At 43.5% G+C, this 27,919-nt stretch overlaps 1 protein-coding gene across 3 annotated transcripts in view; it reads left to right on the plus strand.

The window, feature by feature from the left end:
- Positions 1 to 9,109: 9,109 nt before the first annotated feature.
- The window catches only part of SHROOM4 (shroom family member 4), a 262,226-nt gene continuing 243,416 nt past the window's right edge, over positions 9,110 to 27,919 (plus strand). Inside the window, exons 1-2 of one of the 3 annotated variants that reach the window (XM_027533040.1) lie at positions 9,348 to 9,436; positions 12,507 to 12,598. Coding sequence is in view for 2 of the 3 variants with exons in the window: in XM_027533042.1 (XP_027388843.1) it covers positions 9,320 to 9,436 (117 nt within the window). In the remaining variant the exon portion in view is untranslated. Of the gene's footprint in view, positions 9,437 to 12,506; positions 12,599 to 27,919 lie in introns of all 3 variants that reach the window. The other 2 variants (XM_027533042.1, XM_027533039.1) reach the window with 2 other exon arrangements.

Raw genomic sequence — 27,919 nt, forward strand, 5'->3', positions numbered from 1 at the left:
CCCAGATTGGAAAGTGATGAATATGCTACTTGGGAAGAGCAGAGGGCAATTACTAATAGCTCCAGTAAGAAGGAAGCGACTGGGCCAAAGTGAGAACAGTGCTCAGCTGTGGGTGTGTCTCGTGATGAAAGTAAAGTCTGATGCTGTAAAAAACAATATTGCATAGGAACCTGGGGTGTTGGGTCCATGTGTGTGCTCAGTCACCCAGTCATGTCTGACTCTAGCCCACCAGGCTCCTCTGCCCATGCAATTTTCCATGCAAGAATACTGGAGTGGGGTGCCATTTTCTACTCCAGGGTATCTTTCCAACCCAGGGATCAAACACACATCTCTGCCTTGGCAGGTGGATTCTTTACCACTGACGTCACTCATGAATCAAGGTAAATTGGATGTGGTCAAGCAGGAGATTAGGAAGATTGAACATCAACATCAACATTAGGAATTAGTGAACTAAAATGGACAAGAATGGGCAAATTTAATTCAGATGACCATTATTTCTACTACTGTGGGCAAGAATCCCTTAGAAGAAATGGAGTAGCCCTCATAGTAAACAAGAGTCTGAAATGCAGTGCTTGGTGCAATCTCAAAAACAACAAAATGTTCTCGATTCGTTTCCAGGGCAAACCATTTAACATCACAGGAATCCAAGTCTATGCCCCAGTCTCTGATACTGAAGAAGCTGAAGTTGACTGGTTCTATGAAGACCTACAAAATCTTCTAGAATGAACACCAAAAAAATATGTCCTTTTCTTCACAGGGAATTAGAATGCAAAAGTAGGAAGTCAAGAGATACTCAGAATAACAGGCAAGCTTGGCCTTGGAGTACAAAATGAAGTAGGGCGAAGGCTAACAGAGTTTTGTCAAGAGAGCACACTGCTCATAACAAACACCCTTTTCCAACAACACTCCTCTGTGAGAAACAGCTGAAAGAGCCAAGGTAATTGTTGGGCAGGGTGGGGATAAATGAAGAGAGGGCTTTATAAATCAAAGTAGAATAGTCCAATAGATACAATTGATGAGATTAAAAATGAACACGTTTTGATATCATTTATGAAATAGTCTTGTTTCATTAAAAAATGCTCCAAGTCTCCCTTTGCCTGTGAGTCAACTAGCCCAGGAATATTCTGGGCCCACCAATAATTTTTTTTTCCAAGGAAGCATGGAGAGATGATTAGTAAAGAAGGAATCTATTCTCCCTTTGGTTTCACCTGTAAAAAATGTGACTCTAATTTTGACTCTTACCTTATTTTTCCCAATGGAGTGATGAAATTAAAAAGATGATGATAAAATGTGCTGAGTATCTTAGAAATATGTGCCATAGTACACTAGATAACAATCACAAAACACAGGTTAGATTTCTCTAATAGGATCATTTGCCAATGAGAAATGGGAGCTTTCCTGCTGCTGCTGCTGCTGCTAAGTCGCATCAGTCATGTCCGACTCTGTGTGACCCCATAGACGGCAGCCAAGCAGGCTCCATTGTCCCTGGGATTCTCTAGGCAAGAACACTGGAGTGGGTTGCCATTTCCTTCTCCAATCCATGAAAGTGAAAAGTGAAAGTGAAGTCGCTCAGTCGTGTCCGACTCTTCATGACCCCATGGACTGCAGCCCACCAGGCTCCTCCGCCCATGGGATTTTCCAGGCAAAGTACTAGAGTAGGTCGCCATGAGCTTCTCTAGTCTGTAAATAATCTTCCAACAGTCTGTGAGCCAGCACAGAAAGGGTTTCTGAAATAGTGACTGCTAGCACACAGACAGGAAGTCTGTGACTCCAGAACAGAAGGAAATGGGAAAAAAATGGAATTAAGTAGTTTTTTGAGGTAGAGCCTGCTTCTATGGGAGAAGGTAGAGCCTGCTTCAAGGACCATTATGATCACCATAGGAAGGTGGCCCTCAAAGCCATGTTCAAAGAACACATCTTCATTCTCTCTCCCTCTCTCTCTTCCCTGCACATACTCAGATACGATCTCCCTTGAGGACTATATGCAACTTGGGTGTAACACCCACATACCTTTCTTGCTATATATATGTGGAGAAGGCAATGGCACCCCACTCTAGTACTCTTCCCCGAGGCACCTAGGCAATGTGAGCTGCATTCAGAAACAGGTCCATATAGACATTCAGAAGAGAACATGGAATAGCTAGCTAACTGACCCAGGACACACAAATTGCATAAAATGAGTTGAGTAGGTATATTTGGGGGGTAGTGGTGAATATTAACATTCTCATCCACACTCAAGTTTAGAACCAATTGAGAGACACAGGAAGCAGAGAGGCAGAGATTTAAAATATCTGTTTACTACTGTTAAAAGCTGATTAGAGAACCTGGGAATATGTAGACATCCATAATAGACTTCTTCATACCCTCTTCACTTAGCTCAACAGAATAGACAACTCACCCAAAGATGGGGAAAGAGGCCAAGAAAGTTATTCTAATAGAAGCGCTTCCAAAGGGAAATATGAAGAGAGCAGAATGGAAGATTCCAAACCATTCCCTCACCTGCAGAAGAGGGGAATATGACAGAGACACTATTAATAAAGTTATCATAGGATACTTCTCCAGCCTCCCTGCCTTGAAATCCTGGTTTTACCACTTCCTGTCTTAGTTTCCTCACTTGGAAAGCAGTTACTAAAACCTACTTTGCAGGGTCTTTGTAATCTTTGCCAAAAATATATGAAAAACTGTGTTGAATGGTATCTAGCAGTTAGCAATTGTTTTCTGAATGTAAGGTAAATTGGCGGGTAAAGAACCCGTCTGCCAATGTAGGAGATGTAAGAGACTTGGGTTTAATTCCTGGGTCGGGAAGATCCCCTGGAGTAAGGCAAGGCAACCCACATGAGTACTCTTGCCTGGAGAATCCTGTGGACAGAGAAGCCTGATGAACTACAGTCTGTGGAGCCACAAAGAGTTGGGCATGACTGAAGAGACTTAGCATGAATGAATACCAAGTTTTCTGTTGAAACATTGTTTTAATGAATATGTAAGCTCTTTAAAAGAACTGTTATGGTCAGATGACACTATAGACTTAATGCAATCCCTACCAAAATTCCAATGGCATTTTTCAAAAAAAATAGAAAAGAAATCCTAAAATTGGTATGGAACCACAAAAGACACCAGACAGTTAAAGCAATCTTGGGAAAGAAGAACAAAGCTAGAAGCACTATAGTTCCTGATTTCAAAATATATTACAAAGCTAGGTGCTGTGTGCTGTACTAAGTCGCTTCAGTCATGTTCAACTCTTTACAACCTTATGGACTGTAGCCCACCGGGCTCCTCTGTACATGGGATTCTCCAGGAAAGAATACTGGAGTGGGTTACCCATGCCCTTCTCCAGGGGATCTTTCTGACCCAGGAATTGAACCCAAGTCTCTTACATCTCCTGCATTGGCAAGCAGGTTCTTTACCACTAGTGCCACCTGGAAAGTCATAGTAATCAAAACAATAGGATACTAGCATAAAAAACAGACACATAAACCAGTGGAAGAAAATAGAGAGCCCATAAATAAACTCCTGCATAGACTTTCAACCAATATTTGACAAGGGCAATGAGAACATCCAATAGGCAAAGGATAATTTCTTCAACAAATGATATTGGGGAGACTGGATATCCACATGCAAAAGAATGAATCTGTACCCCTACCTTATGCCATTCACAAAAATTAACTCAAAATGGATTAAAGACTTAAATATAAGACCTGAAATTGTAAAACTAAGAGAAGAAAACACAGGGAAAATTTTCATGATGTTGGTCTTGGCAACAATTTCTTGGACATGACACCAAAAGCATAGGAAGCAGAAGCAAAAATAAATATATGGGACTACATCAAACTAAAAAACTTCTGTACAGAAAGCAAAACAAACAAAAACAACAACAAAAACTGTAGACAAGGCAACCTATAGAATGGGAGAAAATATTTGAAAATCATATATCTGATAAGGAGTTAATATTCAAAATCTATAAGGAAATTATACAACTCAGTAGCAAAGAAGAAAAAGAAAAAAGAAAAAGTAAATAACTAGATTAAAAATGGGCAAAGGATTTGAATTTTTCCAAAGAATATATACAAATGTCCAACAGGTTTATGAAAAACACAGCTCACTAATCATCAGGGAAATGCAATGCCTTTCACATCACACCTGTTAGAATGACCATTATTTTTTAAAAAATCATATTAACCATTGTTGGCAAGGGGGTTGAAAAATTGGAATCATTGTACATTGTTCGTGTGAATGTAAAACAGTGCAGCCAGCATGGAATACAGTATAAAAGTTCTTCAAAAACTTAAAAATAGAACAACCATGTGATCTAGAAATCCTACAACTGGGTATTTATCCAGAAGAATTTAAATCAGGATCTTAAAGAGATGTTTGCACTCCCAAGTTCATTGCATCATTATTCACAAGGGCCAAGAGGTGGAAACACCTAAATGCCCATTGACCAATGAATGGATAAAGAAGATGTGAGATATATGAATATATATATGAATACATATGTGTGTGGAGATATATATATATATATATATAATGGAATAGTATTCAGTCTTTGAAAAGGAAATACTGTCATACTACAACATGAATAGACATTGAGAACTTTGCTAAGTGAAATAGGCTCATCACTAAAGGGCAGCTACTTCATGACTCCACTTATATGAAAAATCTGAAACAGTCAAGTTCATAGAATCAGAGAGAAACAGTGGTTGCTGAGGGCTGAGGAGAGGTGGGAATGGATGCTACTGTTCAATGGGTCCAACGCTTCAGTCATGCAAAGTGAAAATATTCTAGAAATCTGCTGTACAACATTGTGCATGCAAATGATACTTTACTGTACACTTAAAATTTTGTTCAGAGGGTAGACTTCATATGTGCTTTTGACACAACAGAAAAAAATCTGATCTTTTACTAGAGCAAGAATTCTGAAGCTAAGGTTTATAAGCCTTGCTGCTGCTGCTAAGATGCTAAGTCACTTCAGTTGTGTCTGACTCTGTGCGACCCCATAGACCACAGCCCACCAGGCTCCCCCGTCCCTGGGATTCTCCAGGCAAGAACACTGGAGTGGGTTGCCATTTCCTTCTTCAATGCATGAAAGTTAAAAGTGAAAGTGAAGTCGCTCAGCCGTGTCCGACTCTTAGCGACCCCGTGGACTGTAGCTCACCAGGCTCCTCCATCCATGGGATTTTCCAGGCAAGAGTACTGGAGTGGGGTGCCATTGCCTTCTCTGCTATAAGCCTTAGCACAGACTATATACAACATGGGATGATCATGTATAGATTTCTAGGAATTTCTAGGGGAGATTGTGCATAGCTTTCCCTAGACTCTCAAAAGAATCTTAATTTAGAAAGGAGCTAGAGGCACTGCTTTGAGGAAAATTGTATTCAAATTGAGCTAAAAAGTAAAAAAGTTCAGAGAATAATTGCTATTTCAGTCTCCTTCCTTCCGAAAAGGTAAACTGGTCAATAGATTTCTAAAGAAGAAAAGACTCTTGTGAGGATTTTTTTTAAACTTCTCTTTCTTGTTTCTGCTGAAGGAGTTTTGCCCACCTCCCCTGTCTGCTTCTTTTTAGAGCCTTTGTGATCCTTCTTGACTTTTAAATACTAGAATGATTTTAAAAATACCATAATCCAAGATTTCATCTTAATCTTCCTTTTCCTATCATTCTATCATTCCTACCATATATCCCTGCATGAGATTATCCACTCCAAATGGCTTCAACCATAATCCAAGTGTGTTTTATCAATCACTATTCCTTGCTTGATATGTGGTTTCCTATTTCTACCTGCCTACTGGACTTTCCAGGCTTCCCTGATGGCTCAGCAGTAAAGAATCTACCTACCAATGCAGGAGACATGGGTTCAATCCCTGGGTTGGGAAGATCCCCTAGAGAAGGAAATGGCAACTCACTCCAGTATTCTTGCCTGGGAAATCCCATGGACAAAGGAGCCTGGTTGGCTAGAGTCCGTGGGGTCACAAAAGAGTTGGACATAACTTAGAGACTAAACAACCAAAAAAAAAACAAACTGGACTTTCTATGTTTTTACCCAAAGGCAATTTAAGGTATTTTAGAGTGAATTTATTATCTGTCCATTGACCGCATCGCACACAGACACACACACACAGAAATACACCCCTGGTCTCTTCATTGCTTTATTTTCACATGGTTCATCTCCATCATTAAGGCTTCGTTTGCACATATACTATGTTTAACCGCTTGCCAGGAAGTAATCCCAGAATTTTTAAAACTGTAGAGGAACTTAAGAAATCAAGTAGCACAATCTTTTCCATTTATAGAGAGGGGCAGTCATCTGCTTAATATCATACAGCAATTTAATGGCAGAACCAGCTTAAAATCCAGGCATCTCACATTCTACCCAGTATCCTTTCCACTACATAATCATGCTCCCACAAACTGTGGAAATAATGAGATCCCTGCTACTAGAAGGGATTTTTAAAATATACTCTATTTATTTATTTTTGGTTGCAATGGGTCTTTGTTGCTGTGCACGGGCTTCTCTACTTGTGGTGAGCAGGGGCTGCTCTTCATTGTAGTGCATGGGCTTCTCATTGTGGTGGCTTCTCTTGTCGTGGAGCACGGGCTCTTAGGTAGGTGCGTGGGCTTCAGTAGTTGCAGCACCTGGGCTCAGCAGTTGTGGCTCGGGGGCTTAATTGCTCTACAGCCTCATATGGAATCTTCCCAGACTAGTGATTAAACCAGTGTCTCCTGCATTGGCAGGCAGATTCTTATCCACTGTACCACCAGGGAAGTCCTAGCAGTGATTTTTATCAGTAAAGAAGATTATCTGTCCATCTGATGTTCAAAATGGCTACTTATGTGATGTTTTTCACCAGGGATTAGATAATTTATGTTCTTTTGCTGTAATAATGGAAAGGATAAACTGAAGAGTGCTGCAAGACAGCGTGGAGTAAGCCTTGCAATGAAGATAGACTGGTTAAAGGCCAGCTCAGTGCTTGCTTTCATAATAATGTTGTGAGGATTTTGACTTTTTCCTTGCCAAAGTGTTTTCATATGTATTATTTCATTTTAGTCTTCAATAGACCTGGGAGGGATGGAGGTCAGGACTTATTAGTTGATGTTTACAGATGAATAAAATGAGACTGAAAACAGTTCAGTGATTTGCCCAAGATGACCCATTTAGTTAGTGACAAGGCCAGGGCTCAGATGTGTGTCTCCTGCTTCCTAATCTTCTTTCTTTTAGTCTAGACACATAATTCTAGTAGACCTTGAGTGATAACTACAGACCCTGTGAACTGAAATTTATGGATTTCAATATGCTGAAACTGAAACATGCTAAGTTCTAATCAAGTGACAATCATGGAGATAGAAGTCTTAAAAAGAAGGGAAAAAAGCTCAGTTGCAAGGTGGAACAGAGCAAATGAGTGTTATGTCATAGGCTGACATGTGATCCAGAATCAACAAACCCAGCTGCCATTTTCTCAAATTTTCTGCTTTCTAGTGGGAGAAATGCAAACCAAAGAAAAAAAAGTGAACATGATTGAAATGATTTTTGCAGGTCTAAAAATCTTAAAGATTGAAGGTGGTTCCCCATGTGAATCATCTTTAAAGATTCTTTATTTTTTTAAAAAAATATTGGAGTATTGTTGATTTACAATGTTGTGTTAGTTTCTGCTGTACAGCAAAGTGAATCAGTTATACACATCTAAGGAATTTTCAAAAGCAGGTTATAAACATCAAAAACTGCAGTTTTATTAAAGAAAAGTCAGGTCAGCATCATATAATGAAGACAATCCAGGAGACAAAGAAGAAACGATTGGGGGAGGGAGGAGAGCCTGTGAGAGAAATTTCAGTGGCCTGAAGAGGCACACATAGGCTGAAGTGTGTTGAAGAGGGTGTGACAGGTGAGGAAATGCAAGCAAAGAGTGACAACCTTGTCTGCAGAAAGCTGACTGTGGAAGGAAGGGTGTCATGGTGTGTGTTCTTGACGATGAAGAAGAAAGTGCATAAGAAGGCATCAAGAGACTGAACAAGCAAGAACCTTGGAGGGTCCTATGGAGGAGCCACGACTGAGTTGTCAAAACTTTCCTTGCTACTGCGAAGCTCTTTAAAAACTCACTGCCTGAATGTGGCTCCAGAGAAAACGTCTCAGAGAGGGGTGGTAACTGTGTCCAGGTGAAGACTGAGAAATCAGCCCAAGATTTGATAATAAATTCAAATATTGTGGAGACTACTAGCGTGGGTATTTGTTTGGTCAGTTCTAAAAGCTCGGCTCAGACACTACAGCCTCAAGCTTGAACAGATGAGCAGAGATGTTCTGGCCGTTGTCTAAAAGCCGATTCTTCCAAAAGGAACAACATTGTTAATTGACCAGCTTATCAATGGATGCTCTTTCCTGTAGGTTTCTTTAGAAGTGAAAACAATACTGCTAGTCATAAAGTTTGCTGATTCCTGGCTTGGTCATCTCAGTGGGGCAAGTGCAAGGCCGTGCCAGAAACTCCAGATGACTGGAATATACACAAGCACAGTGCTACCCATAAACCATAAACGCCAGCGCTGAGCCAGGGTGCGGCTGAGCCTGGGCAGGGGGCATCCTCAAAGTGCTTCTTTATTTAAACTATGCTCCAGGGCAATGTTTCATAATGACCCCACACACCTAGCTCGCACACACAGAGCAGCCTACTCACACAGCCCCACTGTGTTCCCTGGCGTGCTTGCTTGACTTTCCATCCCTCTAGGCAAGATCCACAAATTAGCAGCTTTGTAACCCTCCCAGGACCCGGTTCTCGGGGCCTTCAGAAGAAAAAGGCAGTCAGAGAAATATGAACGCGCTAATCGGGAAACCAGCATTTCAGCCCACTCAGCCACGCGGGCCATCTACACTAACGACTTTCACCTCCCCTGGCCTTGGCTGGCTGGAGGGGCGGGGAACTAGGCAGTAAGGAGGAGGACCAAAGCGGGGGGGCGGGGGGGAAGCTGCTTGAATGAAACAATGTAACAATTGATGTGAAGCCTCGCCTCACTCCCACTCCCCAGCGCTCTTATAGGCGAGGTCCCACTGACTGACCCTCCCCATTGCTCCGTTTTCTTGTCCATTACGCACTATCCTTCCGCCTCTCCTTTTCTTTTCTTTTTTCCTCCTTCTCCTCCCCCCTCCCCCTCTCTCCAGCTCCGTGTCATTTCCTCCTTGCGCTCGCTCTCTGCCCGAGCGTCTCCAGCCAGGAGAGTAGGCGGAGCTGGGCGGTGAGGGGTGGCGTAGCGCTGGAGGGCGATGGTGGCGGAGCCGCTGGGGGCGGAGGCAACGTAGCCCCCGCAGAAAAGGAGTCCCGCCGCGACTGAGCCTAGCGGAGGATGGAGAACCGGCCTGGGTCCTTCCAGTACGTCCCTGTGCAGCTGCAAGGGGGGGCGCCCTGGGGCTTCACCCTTAAGGGGGGTCTGGAACATTGCGAACCGCTCACGGTGTCTAAGGTAAGAACTGGCTGCTCTGTCTGAGCAGTGCCCAACTTTGAATGGGCGAGCGGGTGTTCAGGCTGCCGCGGGACGCGGCCCTCAGACCAACTTTGAAACTTGGCCGGAGTTGGGGATGAAAGCCCGCTCCCCCCGTCTCCCCCCACCATGGAGCATTAGCTGCACTGGGGGTCTGGCCACCAGCCCCGGCGCAGACACTCCTTCGGGGTGGCGGGAGCGCGGGATGAGAGTGCGGCCGGTCCGAGGCTAGAGTCCCGCGCGCAGACACCCCCGAGAGGGCTCGGGGGCCGCTTCTGCTCCCCAACGTCTGGCGGCTTGCTCCCCTCCGTTGGAGCTGGAGGAAGTGGTAGCTGTTGGGAGTTGCTCCTTGGAAGTTCCCGCGCCCTTGTGGCACAGCGAGGGGCTGGAGGGACAGGCAAGGCGGCTTGGCAGCTTTCTTTGCGGTGTCTGCTCCTGGATCGACCGCCAGGCCATCCCGCCTGGGCAGATTACTGGGCGAGGGTCCGGTGTGGGAACAGAGATGAGGCGTCGGTGGCTTTCGTCAGCCTCACTTCCCACGGCCGGACGCGCGCACATCCATTCAGCCGGCGGGGCGTTGCGGCTTGGGCTCGGCCTTTCCTTCCCACCAGAGTCCTGCCCCAGCGCCGGCGAGATTTCCTGCACGTTGAGGAGCGTGGAGGAAACTTTTGCGCCATGGAGCGCAGCTGTGTTGGAGCTGCCGCCGCTGCCGCCAGAGTTTGTTTGTTTTAGGAGGCTGTGGTCTGCTGGAAGCCAAGTTGCAGCTGAGGACAGGGGAGAGGTGCTCTCCCGAGCTTTCCAGAACCCCCCTGAGCAAGCCACCCCCGAGTAGGAGTGAGGGTAGTGGGTGGGGGCCGCCGGGGCTGTAACTAGGAAGAGAGATTTGCAGGACGACTCACCTTGAGGCACCAGATGGCCAAGGGAGTGAACTTAACGAACTTTATTCTGATTTTTTTGTTTGTTTTAAGATTGTTTTTGTTTCTCTGAAAAGCCCTTCCCCTTCCAACCCGCTCAAATTGCAGTTGAGGTGGAAAACGTGAATTTGTGCTGGAGACAGAAAGATGTGGTTTCTCTGTGGGTAACAAATGTCACTTTATTGTTTTAGCTTTTTAACATAGGTCACATCTCAGGAGAGGGAGGCGAATGCCCCCCGCCACACCCCTGCAGAAACCTGTGCCCTTTTGCCAGGCACCAAATTGCTGGTTAACTTATTAGTGTAGGGGGTTCTCCAGGCCTTGAGGCCACACTCTTAGCAATCCTGGGGAGTTGTCACGGGGTGTGCCTATCACCTTGAGCTGCCTGAGGTATGCTGAGGCAAAACTTTGAGGAGCTGTCAGGGAAAACTGAAATCTTTAGCTTCTCCAAACACCTATAACAGCCTACATCTTCATCCGGCACCCCTTTTCCTCATACTAGTCATTTATTTCTAACCAGCCTAAGATGACTTTGTCACCTACTGGCATGTCACCCCCCACTCCAGTATTCTCTGGAGGGAGTAATAAGCCTTTTTTTTTTTTTTTTTTTTTAATTTGAACAGTCTCAAACAACCCCTTTGAGGAGGGGAATCCTGGCCTTCAGGACTTTCTTCTAATCAAACTCCTCCTCTCCCTCCATTCCACCAAGGTCAGAACAGTCTATGTAGCCCTCCATGGTCTGGCAGTTCCTCCCTTTCTTTTTATCCTGACACTACTTGCAGACTTCCCAGTCTGCCCAGACAACCTGCCTTGGAGAGGTCATTCTCCACCTCTGCCCAGGGCTCACCCATCCTAAGAGGCACCACAGAGAGTGGTTGCTGCTGTGCCCTGGGTTGTTTTGTGAGCCAGCACAAACATGGCAGGGGGTGTTACTAAGCACAGGGCAGCCAACAATTTGTGGTCTACCTGGGGGATTATTTGAGGGTAGATGAGGCTTTCCTTGGCCAAGCTGTTGAGGAAGTGACTCGTGTGTTGAGAGGCAGGGTGCCTTTTACTGATTCCCTTTCTGCTGAAGGTACGCTTGACCCCTGTTATATATGAAGGGTCATTATTACACATATTTGGTTATGCAGGGGGTAAAATCATTTCTCCCATATATTCCAAATGGCTTGAATCCTTACAGTAAAAGCCAGCTATATATATAACCTAGTTTGTTGTTGTTGTTTAGTGGCTAAGTTTTGTCTGACTTTTGCACCCCCATGGACTGTAGCCCCCCAGGCTCCTCTGTCCATGAGATTTCCCAGGCAAGAATACTGGAATGGGTTGCCATTTCCTTCTCCAGGAGATCTTCCTGACCCAGGGATCAAACCCATGTCTCCTACATTGGCAGGTGGATTCTTTTCACTGAGCCACCTGGGAAGCCCATATAACCTGGTTGTGTGTTACTCAGTCATGTCTGATTCTCTGTGGCCTTACGGACTGTAGCCTGCCAGGCTCCTCTGTCCATGGGATTCTCCAGGCAAGAATACTGGAGTGGTTTGCCATTTTCTTCTCTAGGGGATCTTCACAATCCAGGGATCACATTACAGGCAAATTATTTACCGTGTGAGCCACCAGGGAAGCCCATATAACCTGGTTAGCCCTATATTTAAAGGGGCCATGGCAGTTTTGTAAAGTTCAGTGGTTACCTGTATTTTTTTTCTTGCCTAGATAGTATGTGGCATAGTTCATTAATCCCCTTTTAATTTTCCTCCCTTTATGCTTCAGAACGATACAGCTTTCTTCTTGGAAATAGACTCAGTCTGCACACGTTGGTGGGGATGGGATAGAAGGGTATAGAAAGAGAACTGTATTGGCAGATTGAAAACTTGGGTTCTAATTCTTGCTCTGCCATTCACTAGCACCAGGATCCTGGGTACTTCACTTGCCCTCCCTGGGTTTAGATGTCTCCATGTCTACTGTGAGGTTCAAGTCTTTAAGTAAGACTGGGACAGTCTAGTAGCCAGTCTTTTCTGCTGTGCTAGCTTTGACCCTTTTCATCCTAGAAGGGTTTCTGACTGAGGAAGATGACACTTTGTTCTATTTGCACGCAGTGTTACTGTTTTATAGTGTATTTCCACATCTCTTTTTTTCATTAGCCTTCTACAGCCACCAGGTGAGACAGTCAAGGAAGGTTGTGGAGAAACTGATGGAAAAACTGAGGCTGTGATGCACTGACTGGCATGCATAGGTATGTCATATGGTGAGTCAGTGGTAGGCTCCAAATCTATCATATGTTCTACTACTTGGAGAATTTCTTTGTTAAAAATTTTTATTTTTCATTGAAGTACAGTTGATCTGGGGCTTCACAGGTGGTGCTAGTGGTAAAGAATCCTCCTGCAATGCAGGAGACACAACAGACGTGGGTTTGATCCTTGGGTCAGGAAGATTCCCTAGAGTAAGAAATGGCAACCCACTGCAGTATTCTTGCCTGAGAAATCCCATGGTCAGAGGAGCCTGGCAGGCTGCAGTCCATGGGGTCTCAAAGAGTCAGACACGACTGAACACTCTGCAATAGTATAGTATAGTTGATTTACAATTTTGTGTTAGTTTCAGGTATACATCATAGTGATTCTTTTGTTTTAGGTTATATTCCATTATAGATTATTACAACATAATGAGCATAATTCCCTGTGCTATATAGTACATCCTTGTAGCTTATCTATTTTATGTATAGTAGTTTGTATCTGTTAGTCTCGTACTCCTAATTTGCCCCCACCTCCCTATCCACTTTGGTAACCATGAGTTTGTTCTCTGTGTCTGTCAGTTTGTTTCTGTTTTGTATATAGATTCATTTGTATTATTTTTTAGATTCCACATATATATGATATATAGTATTTGCTTTTGACTATTTCACTAAGCATAATAGTCTCTAGGTCCATGCATGTAGCTGCAAATGGCAATATATCATTCTTTTTTATGGCTGAATAGTATTGCATGCGCGCACACACACACACACACACACACACACCCCACATCTTTATCCATTTACCTGTTGATGGAAACTTGGGTTGCTTCCATATTTGGCTATTGTAAATAGTGGTGCTATGAACACTGGTGTGTGTGTATCTTTTCGAATTAATTTTTGTTTTTTCCAGCTGTATACCCAGGATTGAAATTGCTGGGTTATATGGTAGTTCTATTTTTAGTTTTTAAAGGATCCTCTATGCTATTTTCCATAGTGGCTACACAGATTTACATTCTCACCAACAGGGTACAAGGGTTCCCTTTTCTCCACACCCTCTACTTGGAGAGTTTCTTGATTTTTCTGGTGGTACTGCAGTTTGTGAAGAGACATGGGGCAATACCACTGAGGAGTGTATTCAGTCTTGGCAGCCTCCCACCCCATTGACCCTTTGCATGCCAGCCTGTGGTTCCATAGTAGGTGAGGACTGGGATGCAGACACTCCCTGGTGGAGTCTAGGCTCGGGAAATAGGAGAGGACTGTTTTGGTCACTCCAATCCACTTATGATGATCTCAGGTCAGGCAGATACAGAGGTAAGGTACCAGAACCATGGTGAGAAATATTGGAGAACTTCCTTTGGTGTCATGGGAAAAAACCCAAAAGAAATTTGGATCTGGTGTGGCATATATGCTTGGAGATAGCTTGTGGAACGGGTGGAGACATCTTGGGAGTGGAGGAGTTTGAGGAAATGTGATTAGTGGGAAAAGAGTGCATAGAGTGTGAAAGTATATTTCATAATTGTTATGGGGGAACATTTGGATCAGGAAATGATCAAGGTGAAGAAGTCATCAATTTCTATATGATCCAGTGATATCCCTGAAGGAGGGAATCACCTGTCAAAGTTGTGGAGACTGATATAGTCTTAACTTCTCTTCACTTCTTTTAACAGTTAAATGACAAAGAAGAAATGTTTAAAAAAAGACAAACAGCAACCCCTCCCCCTAACAACTATTATTATTGATTATCCTGCACATTAAGGAATGGTTTGTGATTTCCTCATACATTGTGGTGTTTCTAAAGAAACATGACCCACTAGAGAATTGGGCCCATGCCTTTGGTTAGCATCTTATACCTTATTGACCCAGGGAGCCTGTCTGAAAGAAGTGGAGATTCTCTTCTAATCAGATTTGACTATTTGGGCTGTTTGCTACCTAGGGCTCTCCCTTTGCCCCCTCTACAGTGTAGACAGTCATCCATGAATTAGGCTCCCTGTGCTGGAAAGGTCCACTTTGGGGGATGGGTGACCTTTTCAAGGTTCTGGTGCCAGTGATTATGCATCAAATAGGGCTTCTCAGAGGTCTCAGAGATTCAAACTGTATCCTCCTGTGGTGTGTGTATGTGAAAGAGAGAGAGAGAGAGAGAGAGAGAGAGAGAGAGTGTTACTAAGCTGTATTGTAAGATTCCTATACTCATTTTGAGTTCTTGGAAATGTGCCTTGAGGTTGGCTGAGGGTGGAGACCAGTGGGGGATGTAGGAAAAGGAGGAGGAGGAGAATTGGGGAGGAGGACAAGACATGGCAGAAACAGACTCATCCTATGTATTTGCCATCTTCCTGGTCCATTTTTGTGACAGTCTCTATCTGGCACAGTAATGGAAGTGGCCACTAGTTACTTACTGTTCTGAAACAAAGTAGGGTCAGGTGGGGCAGTAGCCTGGAGGAAAAAGAAGTTTCACCTCCTCCGCTTAGTGTGCACTGATGTATTATTTTATCCTCTTTGGACCCAAGATTTCTATATGCCACATGGGGGTAGCCATACCTGCGCCATCTTTATTAGCACAGATGATGTGAGAATAAATTGGGCAAACCTTAATACTGTGTGGCATCCTTAGCCTAGGAAGAGGCCTTTAAGTTTTTAGTCTCTCCTTCATCCCCACTGAAGGACACAAAGTGGCAGCTGAGATTTCAAGAGGATGTGGATCAAGTCAGATTGAGGCCTGGCTGCGATTTGGCTGCAACTTTGAGTTCTTGTTGGGTGCACAGGTAGTGTTACGTGAGAAGTGATAGTTCTGTGAAACCTTCTTAGTTACGTTGCAGGCCAGGACCACCCCCAGACCAGGACTTGGCATTCACAAAGGGACCTTCATGAGGTCTGCTTCTTTGTGAGCTTAGTACACCCTGGTTACTTAGATGAATCCCTTCCTCATCTCTGCTTCTAGAATCAACAAAGATGTCTACTGCCTCAGCTCCCCAACTGCTCCTCTCTCTCAGAAAGTAGGCTTTTGGGTACATGGGGTAGGAATCCATCCAAAGGAAAACAAATCAGGTTGGTGAAAAGTAGTAAAGCAAAGAAAGTGGGTGATATGTCTGCTAACCTTTGGCTGAGCTTTGGCTACACACTGCTTTGGGGCCTGCTGGGCTGTTATAATACAACTGGTAACCTATTGTGATCCACACGTGTGCTCCCTGAAGTGAAAAAAAGGCCAAGCCTGTTAGAGGCTTTTCCTTCTCTAAAACCTCAGACAGAGAAAATTCAGCTCCAGCTGGAAGACACTTGAACATTGCCTTTAAACAGAATTCAAATGATTTTGCCTCATGCTCTCTCCTATCTCCTCCTAGGACTTGTTTTTAAGAGAAAAGAGAAACTCAGATTTGAGGTTGGTGTTTATGGAATGATTATCTAGAGGGAACATCACAGTTTTTATAGTTAGGCTCCTTCAGAACGAGAGGGCAAAAAGATGCTGACCTGTCTAAGAAAAGTTAATGAAGAACAGCAGAGATTAAGTCAAGGGCTACCCTCACTAGCCACACACTCTCCTGCACCCCCACCAAAGGGCAGACTAAACTGAGGCCTACTAACTGAATACTGTTCTTTGAGGTGGCTGGAATCACAGATTCTCAAAGTGAGGCGGGTTTTGTGGAAGTCACCTGGTCTCAATTGATCCATGAGTCTCCTATGCAGTATCCCTGAGCTTGTTCTCCTCTGGTCATGGGGGAGCTCATTTCCTTCTTCGCCAGTCCTATTCAGTGTTAAAAAAAAAAAAAAAAAAACAAAGGTTTTGACTGTAGACAGCTTTTTCTCATGTCGGGCTGCAATCATTCTCCATCTGCCTACTCTCTGTGGGTTCTAGTTTTGCCTTCTGAGACCACAAAGAGCAAGTTATCTGACTTAGGACAACCTTTGGGAGGTCTGAAGACAAAGACTATGTCCCTTTGTCTCAGTTTTCTAGGCTAAAGAGCCTTAGCTCTTTTAGCTGTTCTCTATGGGATCTGAGATCCAGCCTCCTGCTCCCACTCTGGATACACTCCAGCCTGGCCATATTCCTCTTGAGTTAGGGAGCCCACAGCTGAATGCAGTAAGTGAGGAGCTTCTGACTGAAGTTGAGTAGGACCATTCTTTAAAACAACTGAAGACTACTTTGGTTCTTTCTGGCATCCATGCCATATGAAGACTCTGTATCAAGCAAAGTGTTCTAGTGGAAGTATCTATGCTGCTGCTAAGCGACACCTGTCCAAGGCCTCTACATAGGCACCTACATGGGGACAACTACGTAAGAGATCTGGGAGGGGCACATCTCTCACTGTGTATTTAGAATTGTCCCTAGCCCTGTCCCTAGCCCAGGTCAGCCTTAGAAAAAGTGTTCTAAGGGACATGATAGAGAAGGCATAAGCCCTGACTTCCAGGAGCATATATGTTTCTACAAAGAGTTACAGCCAAGGAATTTGTATAATAGAAGAAGGAAGTGGTATTTGGTCAAAAATCAGACCTCCAGAACATCAGATTGTTTGATCTTTAACCAGTTGCTGGCTTTGAATTTGTAGGAATAAACTCTGTGAACTTAATTTTCCCCTTGTGGAACAAATAGGTGTGTTTGAGATTGAAGATGCTGACCGTACGTGACATACAAGAAGCCTCCAATTTACAGAAACCCTGGGTAGTAATTTAGACACGGCAGTCTCTAACCCTGTTAGGTTTTTATTTCTGTGCACATTGTCATTGGCACTGGTTGCAAATCTGCTATTGTTGCTGCTCTTCCTCTGTTCTGAGGTCTTCTGTCTGTACCTGGAATACCCAGGGGAGTCACTCCTGCTGAAGGTCTTGCATCCACAGTCTCGTTGCCGCCCCTTCTCCATGTCCTCACATCTACCAGATTGTCACCTGAGTTGAGCAAATGTCTTTTCTTGGTACTAAACTCCTGATGGGGGAGTGTATTGAAATGGAGCTTAATCCTCATTATCACTGAAGGATGAGAGGCTTGGAGAAGAGAGTTAAAGTCTAGGAAACATGTCCCTCTAACACAGTTATTGATAGTTGTCACGTTCAGAACATTTCTGGAGAGGGCTCTTTGGTCCAGAGTATATCCTTGATGAAATCACAGAACCTAACCACCATTTTATAATATTCTATCTACAGGGAACTGCATTCAAATCTCCAAATAAGCTTGCTTATTTACAATTTTAGTCTGTCTACAGGGAACTGCATTCAGAATTTCAAATAAGCTTGCTTATTTACAAAGGTAATCTTGAAAAACAATGTGGAAGTCAGGGATAACAAGTGCTCTAGGTATTTCTGTTACACAGATCTAAGTGGGTTTGGGGTTTCTACTACTCTCACTGCCCAGGTGCTCATAGCCTTCGTGCTGGGGCCAGGATTTGTGTGTACATGCAGTGTTTGCATTGTTAAATCTCTCTGAAACTGAACTTCACAGGTTTACCTGAGTTATCTTGTAATCAGCAAGTGACCCTTTTTTATTAGTTATGTGGGTACCTAGATCACTTTCACTGTTTCTGTGGGGGCAGTTCTTTGTTTCCTGATGCTTCCCTGAAATACCTGCTTTAGACAGACTTCAAATAAGTCATTAATGAAAAAGTTGAGGTATTATATTTCCCTGCTAAAGAGTGTGCTGTAAGAACTGGGAATGGGATAGATGTTTGTCTCTTCACACCCCTTCACCCCATCTAGTATAAACAGGCCAAATGGAAAGATTGTCTTAGGCATTAGTTTTCCAAGGGATGATTTGTTCTTCCTCACATCACACTGGCATGTTTGCTTGGGCACATAGCCATCCTGGCTGGGCACCAAAATTGCAAAGATCAAGATGACTTGGTTTCTCAGAGACTAACTGCCCCCACCCCCGCAAGCCCCACTTTGACTTCATCTCTACTCCCTCCTCTTTCAGTGAAAGTCCATGACTGTGCCATGCCACAGAACGAACACTGCTTGGTAGCAACAGAGACACATTTTCCATGCATCTAGGCTACCCTTCTTTCATGTCCGGCCTTTGGTTTGCAGTCCCCACCTCCAGCACCAAGTTGCTTGAGGCCTACATGTGGGACTGTCTCACTCAAGTGCCACTGCTTCTTTGTTCATTCATTGGCTTCCCTGCTCACTGTCCAAAACCCAGCTTGTTTGTTTTTTTTTTTTTTCTTTTTTGGTCACAGTGGGCCCTTCTAGTCTGCTGTACCACCTCTGTCCCTCTTGGCTCAGCCATGCATCTGGTGTGTGTGGGGGGAGGGGAGAGAAGTTCAGCATTAAGGCTGATAAAGTTTGACAACACTCAGCAAATTGGTAGCTGGGTCAGGGGGAACTTTTCTCACGCTGTGTCTCTATCCTGTTTCAGTGGAGGACCAGACCTCTGTTCCATTCCTGATACTCTCTTATCAACTCGCTGAGTAATCTTGGCATGTTACTTCACCTCTCTGTACTCTCCTGTTTCTTCTCAGCCTCTCTGTGGGGCAAGCTTCTGCCTTATTGAAGGGATGCTATGGGCTCCAGGATCTTCTCTCAGAGTTTAGGCTGTGGAGGTGTTAAGGCTGACTGACATTAGGCAGTTCATCCAGGGCCTTGCTTTCCTCTACACTCCTACTTCCTATCTTTCCACAAATGGCTGTTTCCTGGTATGTTCTCAGGGACGACATGTCTCATGGTCTGTTAACTTTCACTCAAGTCTTTTAATGTTACATCTGTGAGGAATGCAGGAGGTGGGACTAATTTGACAGGATCAACGGTTAAGCCCAGTGATGGACAGACTCTTTGTGGTGTCTTCTGGCTTCCACTCTAATGCCACTCAGCAGATTCCCAGCTGTATGGTCTTCTCTCTTCCTGAGTCCCTGGCAGGGAAGTTTTGAGTGGTTCTCCTATACTGCCTTTCATGATCCATCAGAAATTAATTTTTCTTTGGGGGGAGGACGTTGGGGGTAAGATGAGGTAAAGCTGGGAGGAAAGCTGGTTCAACTAGTTATTCTGGAAAGGTGTTAGAGTCTCATGGCTTCTGCCCCATCTTTGCTTATGAGAGGATGACAAGCTAAAGCCTTGTCTTTGTTGGGCTGCCTTGTTGCTTTCCATTTATGTGTGTATGTGTGTGTGTTTAATATAAGTGAAAGCTCCTCTACAAACTTCTGTAGGTAGGCTGTTTTTGATGTCATCTTATCTGACTGAGAGGGTGACTGATGACATTTTGGAGCCTCGGAGGTAACTATCAGGTCTTGACTCGCATGTTCTTTGAAGGACTTGACTGAGAGTTTGGAGCTCTGTGTTAATTAGAAATTGTAATCAGGGAGTAGCAAGGCAACAGGCAGAAAGTGGACCAGGCGAGAATCTGGATGCACTACTTGTGTGCTTGTGCCTCACTGGATGGAGGGAATGCTATTTGGTTGTGTCTCAGCAACCTCTTGAAACAAAATGGGCAATCCAGGCCTAGTATGATAGGATAGGAGACGTAGTGGACCTGCTGTGTGGGAAATACTGGTACTTTTAGGAGTTTTACGTATATTCTTATCTAATTTTACAATAACTCTTTGAGGTAGATATTGATCTCCCCATAAGTGATAGACTCCACATGGATAAACTGACCTTCAAATTGACTTCTGTCTGACTCCACATCCCAAGCTATTTTCATAAGTAAAAGAAAGAGAAGAAGAACTAGGTAAGAGTATGATGGGGGAAGCTGGGAAAAGAGAGAAAGAAAAATTAAAGAAATGTAATCTGCTGCAAAAACTGGTAATGTTACCGATATATGCCCCTCAGGGGTCAGGGTCAAAGGAAAGGTATTGTTTTATTTTGTTCTAAATCTCAAATCAGGGTAAGAAGTATAAGCTTGGATTCAGAAGACCCTAAGTTCAGTCTTCGATTTGCCATTCAATATTTGTGCATCAATGGGCATGTCATTTTCCTTTCTGTGTCTCCATTTCCTCACCTGCAAAACAAAATAATAAAATTCACACTTTTTTCCAGTAGGGAGGGAGATTGAGTTTATCCTTTTTTTTTTTTTTTTTTTGAGTTTATCCTTTACCTCATATAAATACTAGATGTGTATGCGATTTAAGAAGAAAGGAAAAGCATTCCACAGATGTCCCTTATTAAACAGAAAATTTCTTAGGGGAATTCTGAACTTAAACAATGAAGTGTATGAAGTTACCAAATCTTTGGAAGTTGTATGAAATGGCAGGACATCTTTAATGCAATGTTTGCTGCTGGCAGACATTGGAATACCAGACATGATTTCTGGCTAATGTTTGAAGAGACAGCAATTTGAAAGGTGATGCTAAGCCTTGTTTGGCTCCTACCTAAGAGCTCTCAATTAAGCCTCCAATCAATCAATCAGTCCGCCAGTCAACACATATTTGTTGAGTACTTTGTAAAGTGCTAGAGAATACAAGAGATAGTCACCATGGAAGACCTGTTCCATAGAAATGACTGTTTTGTTGAAGAGGGACATTACTGCAAGCCTAGGGAACAAAAACCTTACTTTAAGTGCTGAAACCATGGGCTAGGTTCTAAGAGCAACATTTTCAAAAACTTTATTGAAGTATAGTTGATTTACGATGTGTTAATTTCTACTGTACAGCAAAGTGATTCAGTTGTATGTATACATACATTCTTTTCATATTCTTTTCCATTATAGTTTATCACAGGATATTGATTATAGTTCCCTGTGCTATACAGTAGAAGCTTGTTGTTTATCCATTCTGTATATAATAGCTTGCATCTGTTCCCCACCCACCTCCCCCTTGGCAACCACAAGTCTGTTCTCTATGTCTGTAGGTAAGAGCAACATTTGTTCAGTGAGAAGAGATTTCATTGTAGGCTGATGTGGTTGGAAGCTTTGTGGAAAAAGGAAGAATTGAAGCTAGGTCTTGAGGGCTATATAGGATTTAGGTAGGCTGGGGAGGAAGAAAGGCATTCATTCTAGTTAGTACAAGTGCTGCATGTTCTAAGGACACAGACAAGTGACAGGCCGGTTGGTTCACCCTACAGTGAACTAACAGTATGAGCTCCTCAAGATCTGGGTATGTGTGGTTTGTTCATTTATTCACTTGTTAAAGCATCACTATGAACAAAGCTAGTGGAGGTGATGGAATTCCAGTTGAGCTATTTCAAATCCTGAAAGATGATGCTGTGAAAGTGTTGCACTAAATATGCCAGCAAATTTGGAAAACTCAGCAGTGGCCATAGGACTGGAAAAGGTCAGTTTTCATTCCAATCCCAAAGAAAGGCAATGCCAAAGAATGCTCAAACTACTGCACAATTGCACTCATTTCCCACGCTAGTAAAGTAATGCTCAAAGTTCTCCAAGCCAGGCTTCAGCAATATGTGAACTGTGAACTTCCAGATGTTCAAGCTGGTTTTAGAAAAGGCAGAGGAACCAGGCATCAAATTGCCAACATCTGCTGGATCATCGAAAAAGCAAGAAAGTTCCAGAAAAACAGCTATATCTGCTTTATTGACTATGCCAAAGCCTTTGACTGTGTGGATCACAATAAACTGTAGAAAATTCTGAAAGAGATGGGAATACCAGACCACCTAACCTGCCTCTTGAGAAACCTATATGCACAACAGGAAGCAACAGTTAGAACTGGACATGGAACAACAGACTGGTTCCAAATAGGAAAAGGAGTACATCAAGGCTGTATATTGTCACCCTGCTTATTTAACTTATATGCAGAGTACATCATGAGAAACACTGGGCTGGAAGAAGCACAAGCTGGAATCAAGATTGCCGGGAGAAATGTCAATAACCTCAGATATGCAGATGACACCACCCTTATGGCAGAAAGTGAAGAGGAACTAAAAAGGTGTTGATGAAAGTGAAAGAGGAGAGTGAAAAAGTTGGCTTGAAGCTCAGCATTCAGAAAACTAAGATCATGGCATCTGGTCCCATCACTTCATTGGAGATGGATGGGGAAACAGTTGAAACAGTGTCAGACTTTATTTTTGGGGGCTCCAAAATCACTGCAGATGGTGAATGCAGCCATGAAATTAAAAGACGCTTGCTCCTTGGAAGGAAAGTTATGACCAACCTAGATAGCATATTCAAAAGCAGAGATATTACTTTGCCAACAAAGGTCCATCTAGTCAAGGCTATGGTTTTCCCAGTGGTCATGTATGGATGTGAGAGCTGGACTATGAAGAAAGCTGAGCACCGAAGAATTGATGCTTTTGAACTGTGGTGTTGGAGAAGACTAAAGTCCCTTGGACTTCAAGGAGGTCCAACCAGTCCATCCTGAAGAAGATCAGTCTCTTGGAGGGACTGATGCTGAAGCTGAAACTCCAGTACTTTGGCCACCTCATGCAAAGAGTTGACTCATTTGAAAAGACCCTGATGCTGGGAGGGATTGGGGGCAGGAGGAGAAGGGGACGACAGAGGATGAGATGGCTGGATGGCATCACTGACTTGATGGACATGAGTTTGAGTGAACTCCGGGAGTTTGTGATGGACAGGGAGGCCTGGTGTGCTGCGATTCATGGGGTCGCAAAGAGTCGGACACGACTGAGTGACTGAACTGAACTGAATTCATGCATTAAATTTATCGAGTGCCTGTTGTAGGAGCTGAGCTATTCTTCCTATGGCCTGTGAAACCAGCACAGAGCCCCATAAATGCCACTTTTATTTGGTTTCTATTAATATTTTCATAGTACATATCTTGAGCCAGGCACTGGTTTTCTATCTTAGTACATATTAGCTCCTTTATCAACCCCATTTTTACAGATGAGGAAATTGAGGCACAGAGAGGTTAAATAACTTGCACACTGTCTTACTGCTTGTGTGCCTGGATAAGTGGATCAGTGGAGATATGCTTGATTGTTATCGAGTAATGAGATATAAAGGTGAATGGATTTGAGTCAGTTATTCTGAAGCACCCAGAACATCAGGCTGTGGGGTGGACTCAGGTTGGAAGTACATACCCATTTTGTTGTTTTTTTGGAAGACTACTGTTAATGTGTTAAAAATAAAGCACCTAACACAGTACCACAGCTGTATATGTGCTTCCACGAGGAAAGACCTACACTGAACAACTGGAGGGGGCATTTTAAACGATCAGTCATCTTGGCAACATGTTGACTGTTGTTAATACATTAGCAAGTTGCCAGAGGTAGTGGTAATATATAACATTGGAATCTGAAGAAATGAGGGAGAGGCAGGAGTTGAGATGAATCCAATATTTCTAATCTAAAAGGCTCTTGGTGGTGATGGAGGTTGGGAGGGCTAACTGGGTTTAGTTCAGTTTTGGATCTTCTGAGACCTTAGGATTATCGAGGTAAGGTGTTCCATAGGCAGTTCAGGAAAAATAAAAGTTTATTTAAGGCCACTGGTCAGTTAAAACAACAAATTATTGTTTCAGGAACATAATGATTAACACAGATGATTTACTAATCTGCTGATTGTTGTGGAAATCAGTGAATTGCCAGACAATCTCATGCCCCAGCAGACATCGGAACAGGCCAGCATTGTTATTTAATGGGCTTTTCTGGTCATAGTTTGGTCTTGCTATCTCCAATCTGCAGGCTGCCTAGTCACCTGAGGTATTACTGGCTGCAGTTCTTTCTGCCTAACCGAGTGTTTTTAAGTGATGGGGAAGTCCAACAATCGAACAAAGAAAAAAGAGAAGAAACTCAAAATATGAAAATTCAGACAGGAATTTGGAAATGTTAAAAGGTTTGAGGCTGTTAAAAAACATCAGTTGTCTTGCCAACTTGTTTAAGGATTGTTTTCTGTATATGAAAAGTAAAATGTGTGGGCTTGATAAGGCAAACTCCACTGGAGTTTCAAGTCTGGATTGCATTTTTGGTGTCAGTAGTTTTATGCTGTCTACATAGTGGAGTATTATTAATCTGTGAATATCATTGTTCATATTTCTGCAGTAGCAAGGGATCTTTGAAAAAACATTATTAAACTTGCAAGTATGATTTGTTTTCAGTGGTGTCTTCACTGTACTTTCATCCTGAGTTTTACATTAAAATAAAAAGGAGATAGGGATTTATTTCACAAATTCATTGCTGCAAATCTGGCTAGAAAACATCACTGTATTAAGAGACTTTTGCATATTTGGAATGATTATCTAACCCGATGCCCTGTATCCTTACAGAAAATTCTCAGGAAAAGTTAACTTTGTGTACAGGTGGGTGTGCCAGTCCCTTGCCTACCTCCATTCTTCTTAGATTTGCTTTCTATAACTGTAATTTTTTTTTTTTTTTTGCTTTTCTGTGTGATGAAAAACTGAAATTCAGAATGTTGTAAAGATGCTTGTGCCATGGAACTTGGTCTCTTCACTCTCCTTTCCTCCCTCGTAGACAAAACTCATTTCATGGTAAAAATCTAATGGGCACATGGGTTCCTTTACCTAACTCTTCTCTCTGGCCAGGTGAAATAGCTTGTAATTTATATTTGAAACTGATTGGAATATCTAACTGCTGGGGGTATTTTTGTGACTACCCAAGTGCTCTGGCTTTTACAAGAGCCAGCTTGCCAGTTTCTCTCTGCTGTATGAGGTCTGGTGGGAGGATGATATTCTCCCTCTCTGGATGTAAAGGGTTAAATATGTAATTTTCATGTTTTCCCGTGCCTTTGGCTGGAGAAATGCACAGTGTTCTGAAACCTGCCCAGGCCCTGCACATACTGTATCTGCTTAAAGAAGGCTTTGGCTCTTAGCCCTTCTCAGCTGCATTAGGGTTCAGGTTTCATCTTTCTCCCCTTCCAGCCACTAATAAAAGCCAAAAGAATTAAGGATCAGGGAGAGTTAATTCCCACTGCTAAGACCCAGGTGGGGCCCTTCCACCTCCCATCCCATCTTCTAGGTTAGAGCTCTAATTCAGGGCTGAGCTCTAGTCTAAGCCTGTATGTGACAGCGATCTGGAACAGGCCGCAGAAAAGCACTTGACGATCAGGTTTTGCCTTGTGCTGGCATATCTCTCTCTCCCTCTCTCTCTCTCCCCTCCCTCTCTCTCTCTCTCCCCATCTCCCCGCTCCCTTTCTCCCTATCTCCTATCTCCCTCTTTCCCCATGCAGCAACTCTATTGGGATCTTAGAAGAGATGAGGGGTCAAGCCAACCAATGCTATTACAGAGATGGAAATGATGTATCATTGTTCTTTTCTTCTAAACTAGGAGTTTGGGATGAAGCTTCTGCTTTTTTTTTTTTTTTTAAAGTCCCTGACCCAACCTCAGTACAACATTAGGAATCTCATTCAGAATAAGAAATGTCATTGATATTTCACCCAACTTAAAAGAGATGCATAATAATGAGCTCTAAAATAGTGAGCTCAGTCAGAGAGGGCAACTTTGAAGGAGGATTTTGTAAGAACTGGGATAGGCAGGAAGAAGCTTCCTTCTGGAACAACTACACTATTGTAGTTGCCTCCTCAATGGTTTCCCTCCCTTTGATCACCCCCTCCCACTTAAAATTATTTACTGTTTCCCTATTACCTCCAAAATAGAGCCCAAACTATTTTAGCCTGATGTAGGGACTGTTGTCCACTGGGCTCAAGTTTTACTTTCTAGCACTCCTTCCAGGACACAGATTTTCAGGCAGAGTGATTTCCTTTCCAACCCCCACCCCCAACACAGCCAGGAAGTTCTGGCCTCCAAATTTCCCATCCTGATGTTCCTTGAGTGACTTACTGGCCACTCAGAAGACCTACTCCCCTCCTCTTCCTTTCGGGCCTAACCTTCAAGCCCTACTCAAGGGCATCATTTCAGTCTGCTTTTGGTGAGGAAAGTCTCTCCCTTTTTGAAATCCTGGACCTCTGATTTTCTAGTAGAAATCTTTGACTGCCCTGTGTCCAGTTTGCTAGACCCAAATCTTCTAGAGGACAATGGCTATGTCCCCTGTATCTTTACTGTTCTCAGCACAGAGCAGAGTAGACTCTCCATAATGTTTGCTGAAAGAGTCAAGTAAAACTTTTGTACTAAATAACAGGTTATGTCCCCCTTTCTTCTCCTCATTCCAAATGAGAAAGAGGAAATGACTTGAAGAGCTGGATATACTAGCTGAGTTTTCCAGTCTCTCTGTGACACCTAGTAACTGGGGTGAGCCTTGGATCACACAAACACACACATGAACTCAGGACAGAGGGAACAAATAGAAGGAAATAGTGGTACATGTGAACATGGAGAGGGATCCCAGACACAACCCTGGATGAGAAGGGAGAGGGCAGCCGTGGAGGCTAGGGCCATCTAACTGCTTGTCCAAGACCTGCCTGCAGTTGGGTTTGCTACGGTTGGGTTTCTTGCCACTGCAGCTCGTGTGCGTGAACTGTGTTCCTGAGGCTCGCCTGTGGGAGCGGCCTGCTGGCTGATGATTACAGCATTCCCTTGCTGTTGGGAAACGTTGCTGTGAGACTCTTAAAACAGCAGCCACCCCTCTTGTTGCTATGTGTTCAGGGAGGGTCGACTGTGAGTCTTTGGCCTGACTCAAGTGTTTCATTGCTTCAACTGAAAGGAGATAGCTTTATGTGAACCTACTCTGTGTGTGTTTGTGTGTGTGTGTATTTTCACTTTTGCTTAAGCAAGCCCTAACGCGTTCTGTCTGACTAGCCTTGGATATGAGTCACCGTCTGGTATTTATACCCAGTGCCTTTTCTCACTGTTTTATTCAAAGCTGAGAATGCTGAAAAGAGCCAAAAGGAACCTTCTCCATCCTCCTTCCTAATGGGGTCTCATCTAATTGGCAGCTGTTTCTGTGGAAGCCAATTAGGTTATGTTAAGGCACTAAAGGAAACACATTGGAGCTCACACTGGCACTACTGTGACAGTTTAAAATACACTGTGGGGCCTTCTCTTAATTTGGTCCTGCCCAGACTATAGTTGGAGAGTTTGGTCTCTGGAGCAAAGTTTAGGAACAGGCCTCCAAAGGGACCCCCCCAGGGAAATGTTTGTCCCTATCAGGATCACATAGTAAGTTTGCAAGGAGTACAAGAATCTGAGAAAGTCTTAGAGGAGGTAATTCAGTCTTTGTAGGCATTGGTGGGAGAAACAGAATGTTAGCATGCTCCTCACTGCTGTTCCCATTAAGGTTCTTCCAAAGTTGACAGTTTTGTCTTGGGAGCGTGCTCCTAGAGTGTGGGAATGGTAATGGTAATGGTAACAGTGGAATCAGGGCCACTGTTGTTATCAAAAGGACAGGGCCTCAGAGAGGAAGGACATGACTTCTAGCATGGTTATTTGGAGGCCAGGCAGCCAGTAAATCATTTGAGAATGAATTAAAAGTTCAAAGGGCAGGCAGGAATGCTTTGGGTGACCTCATAGGTGCTTGAAAAATCAAAGGGATAGCTGGTGTGCTTTTATTTTTTGAGGGCTGGTTCGAAGAAGCAAGGGAATAGAAGTACACAG

This window comes from Bos indicus x Bos taurus, chromosome X (assembly GCF_003369695.1).
Source record: "Bos indicus x Bos taurus breed Angus x Brahman F1 hybrid chromosome X, Bos_hybrid_MaternalHap_v2.0, whole genome shotgun sequence".
Taxonomy (NCBI): Eukaryota; Metazoa; Chordata; class Mammalia; order Artiodactyla; family Bovidae; genus Bos; species Bos indicus x Bos taurus.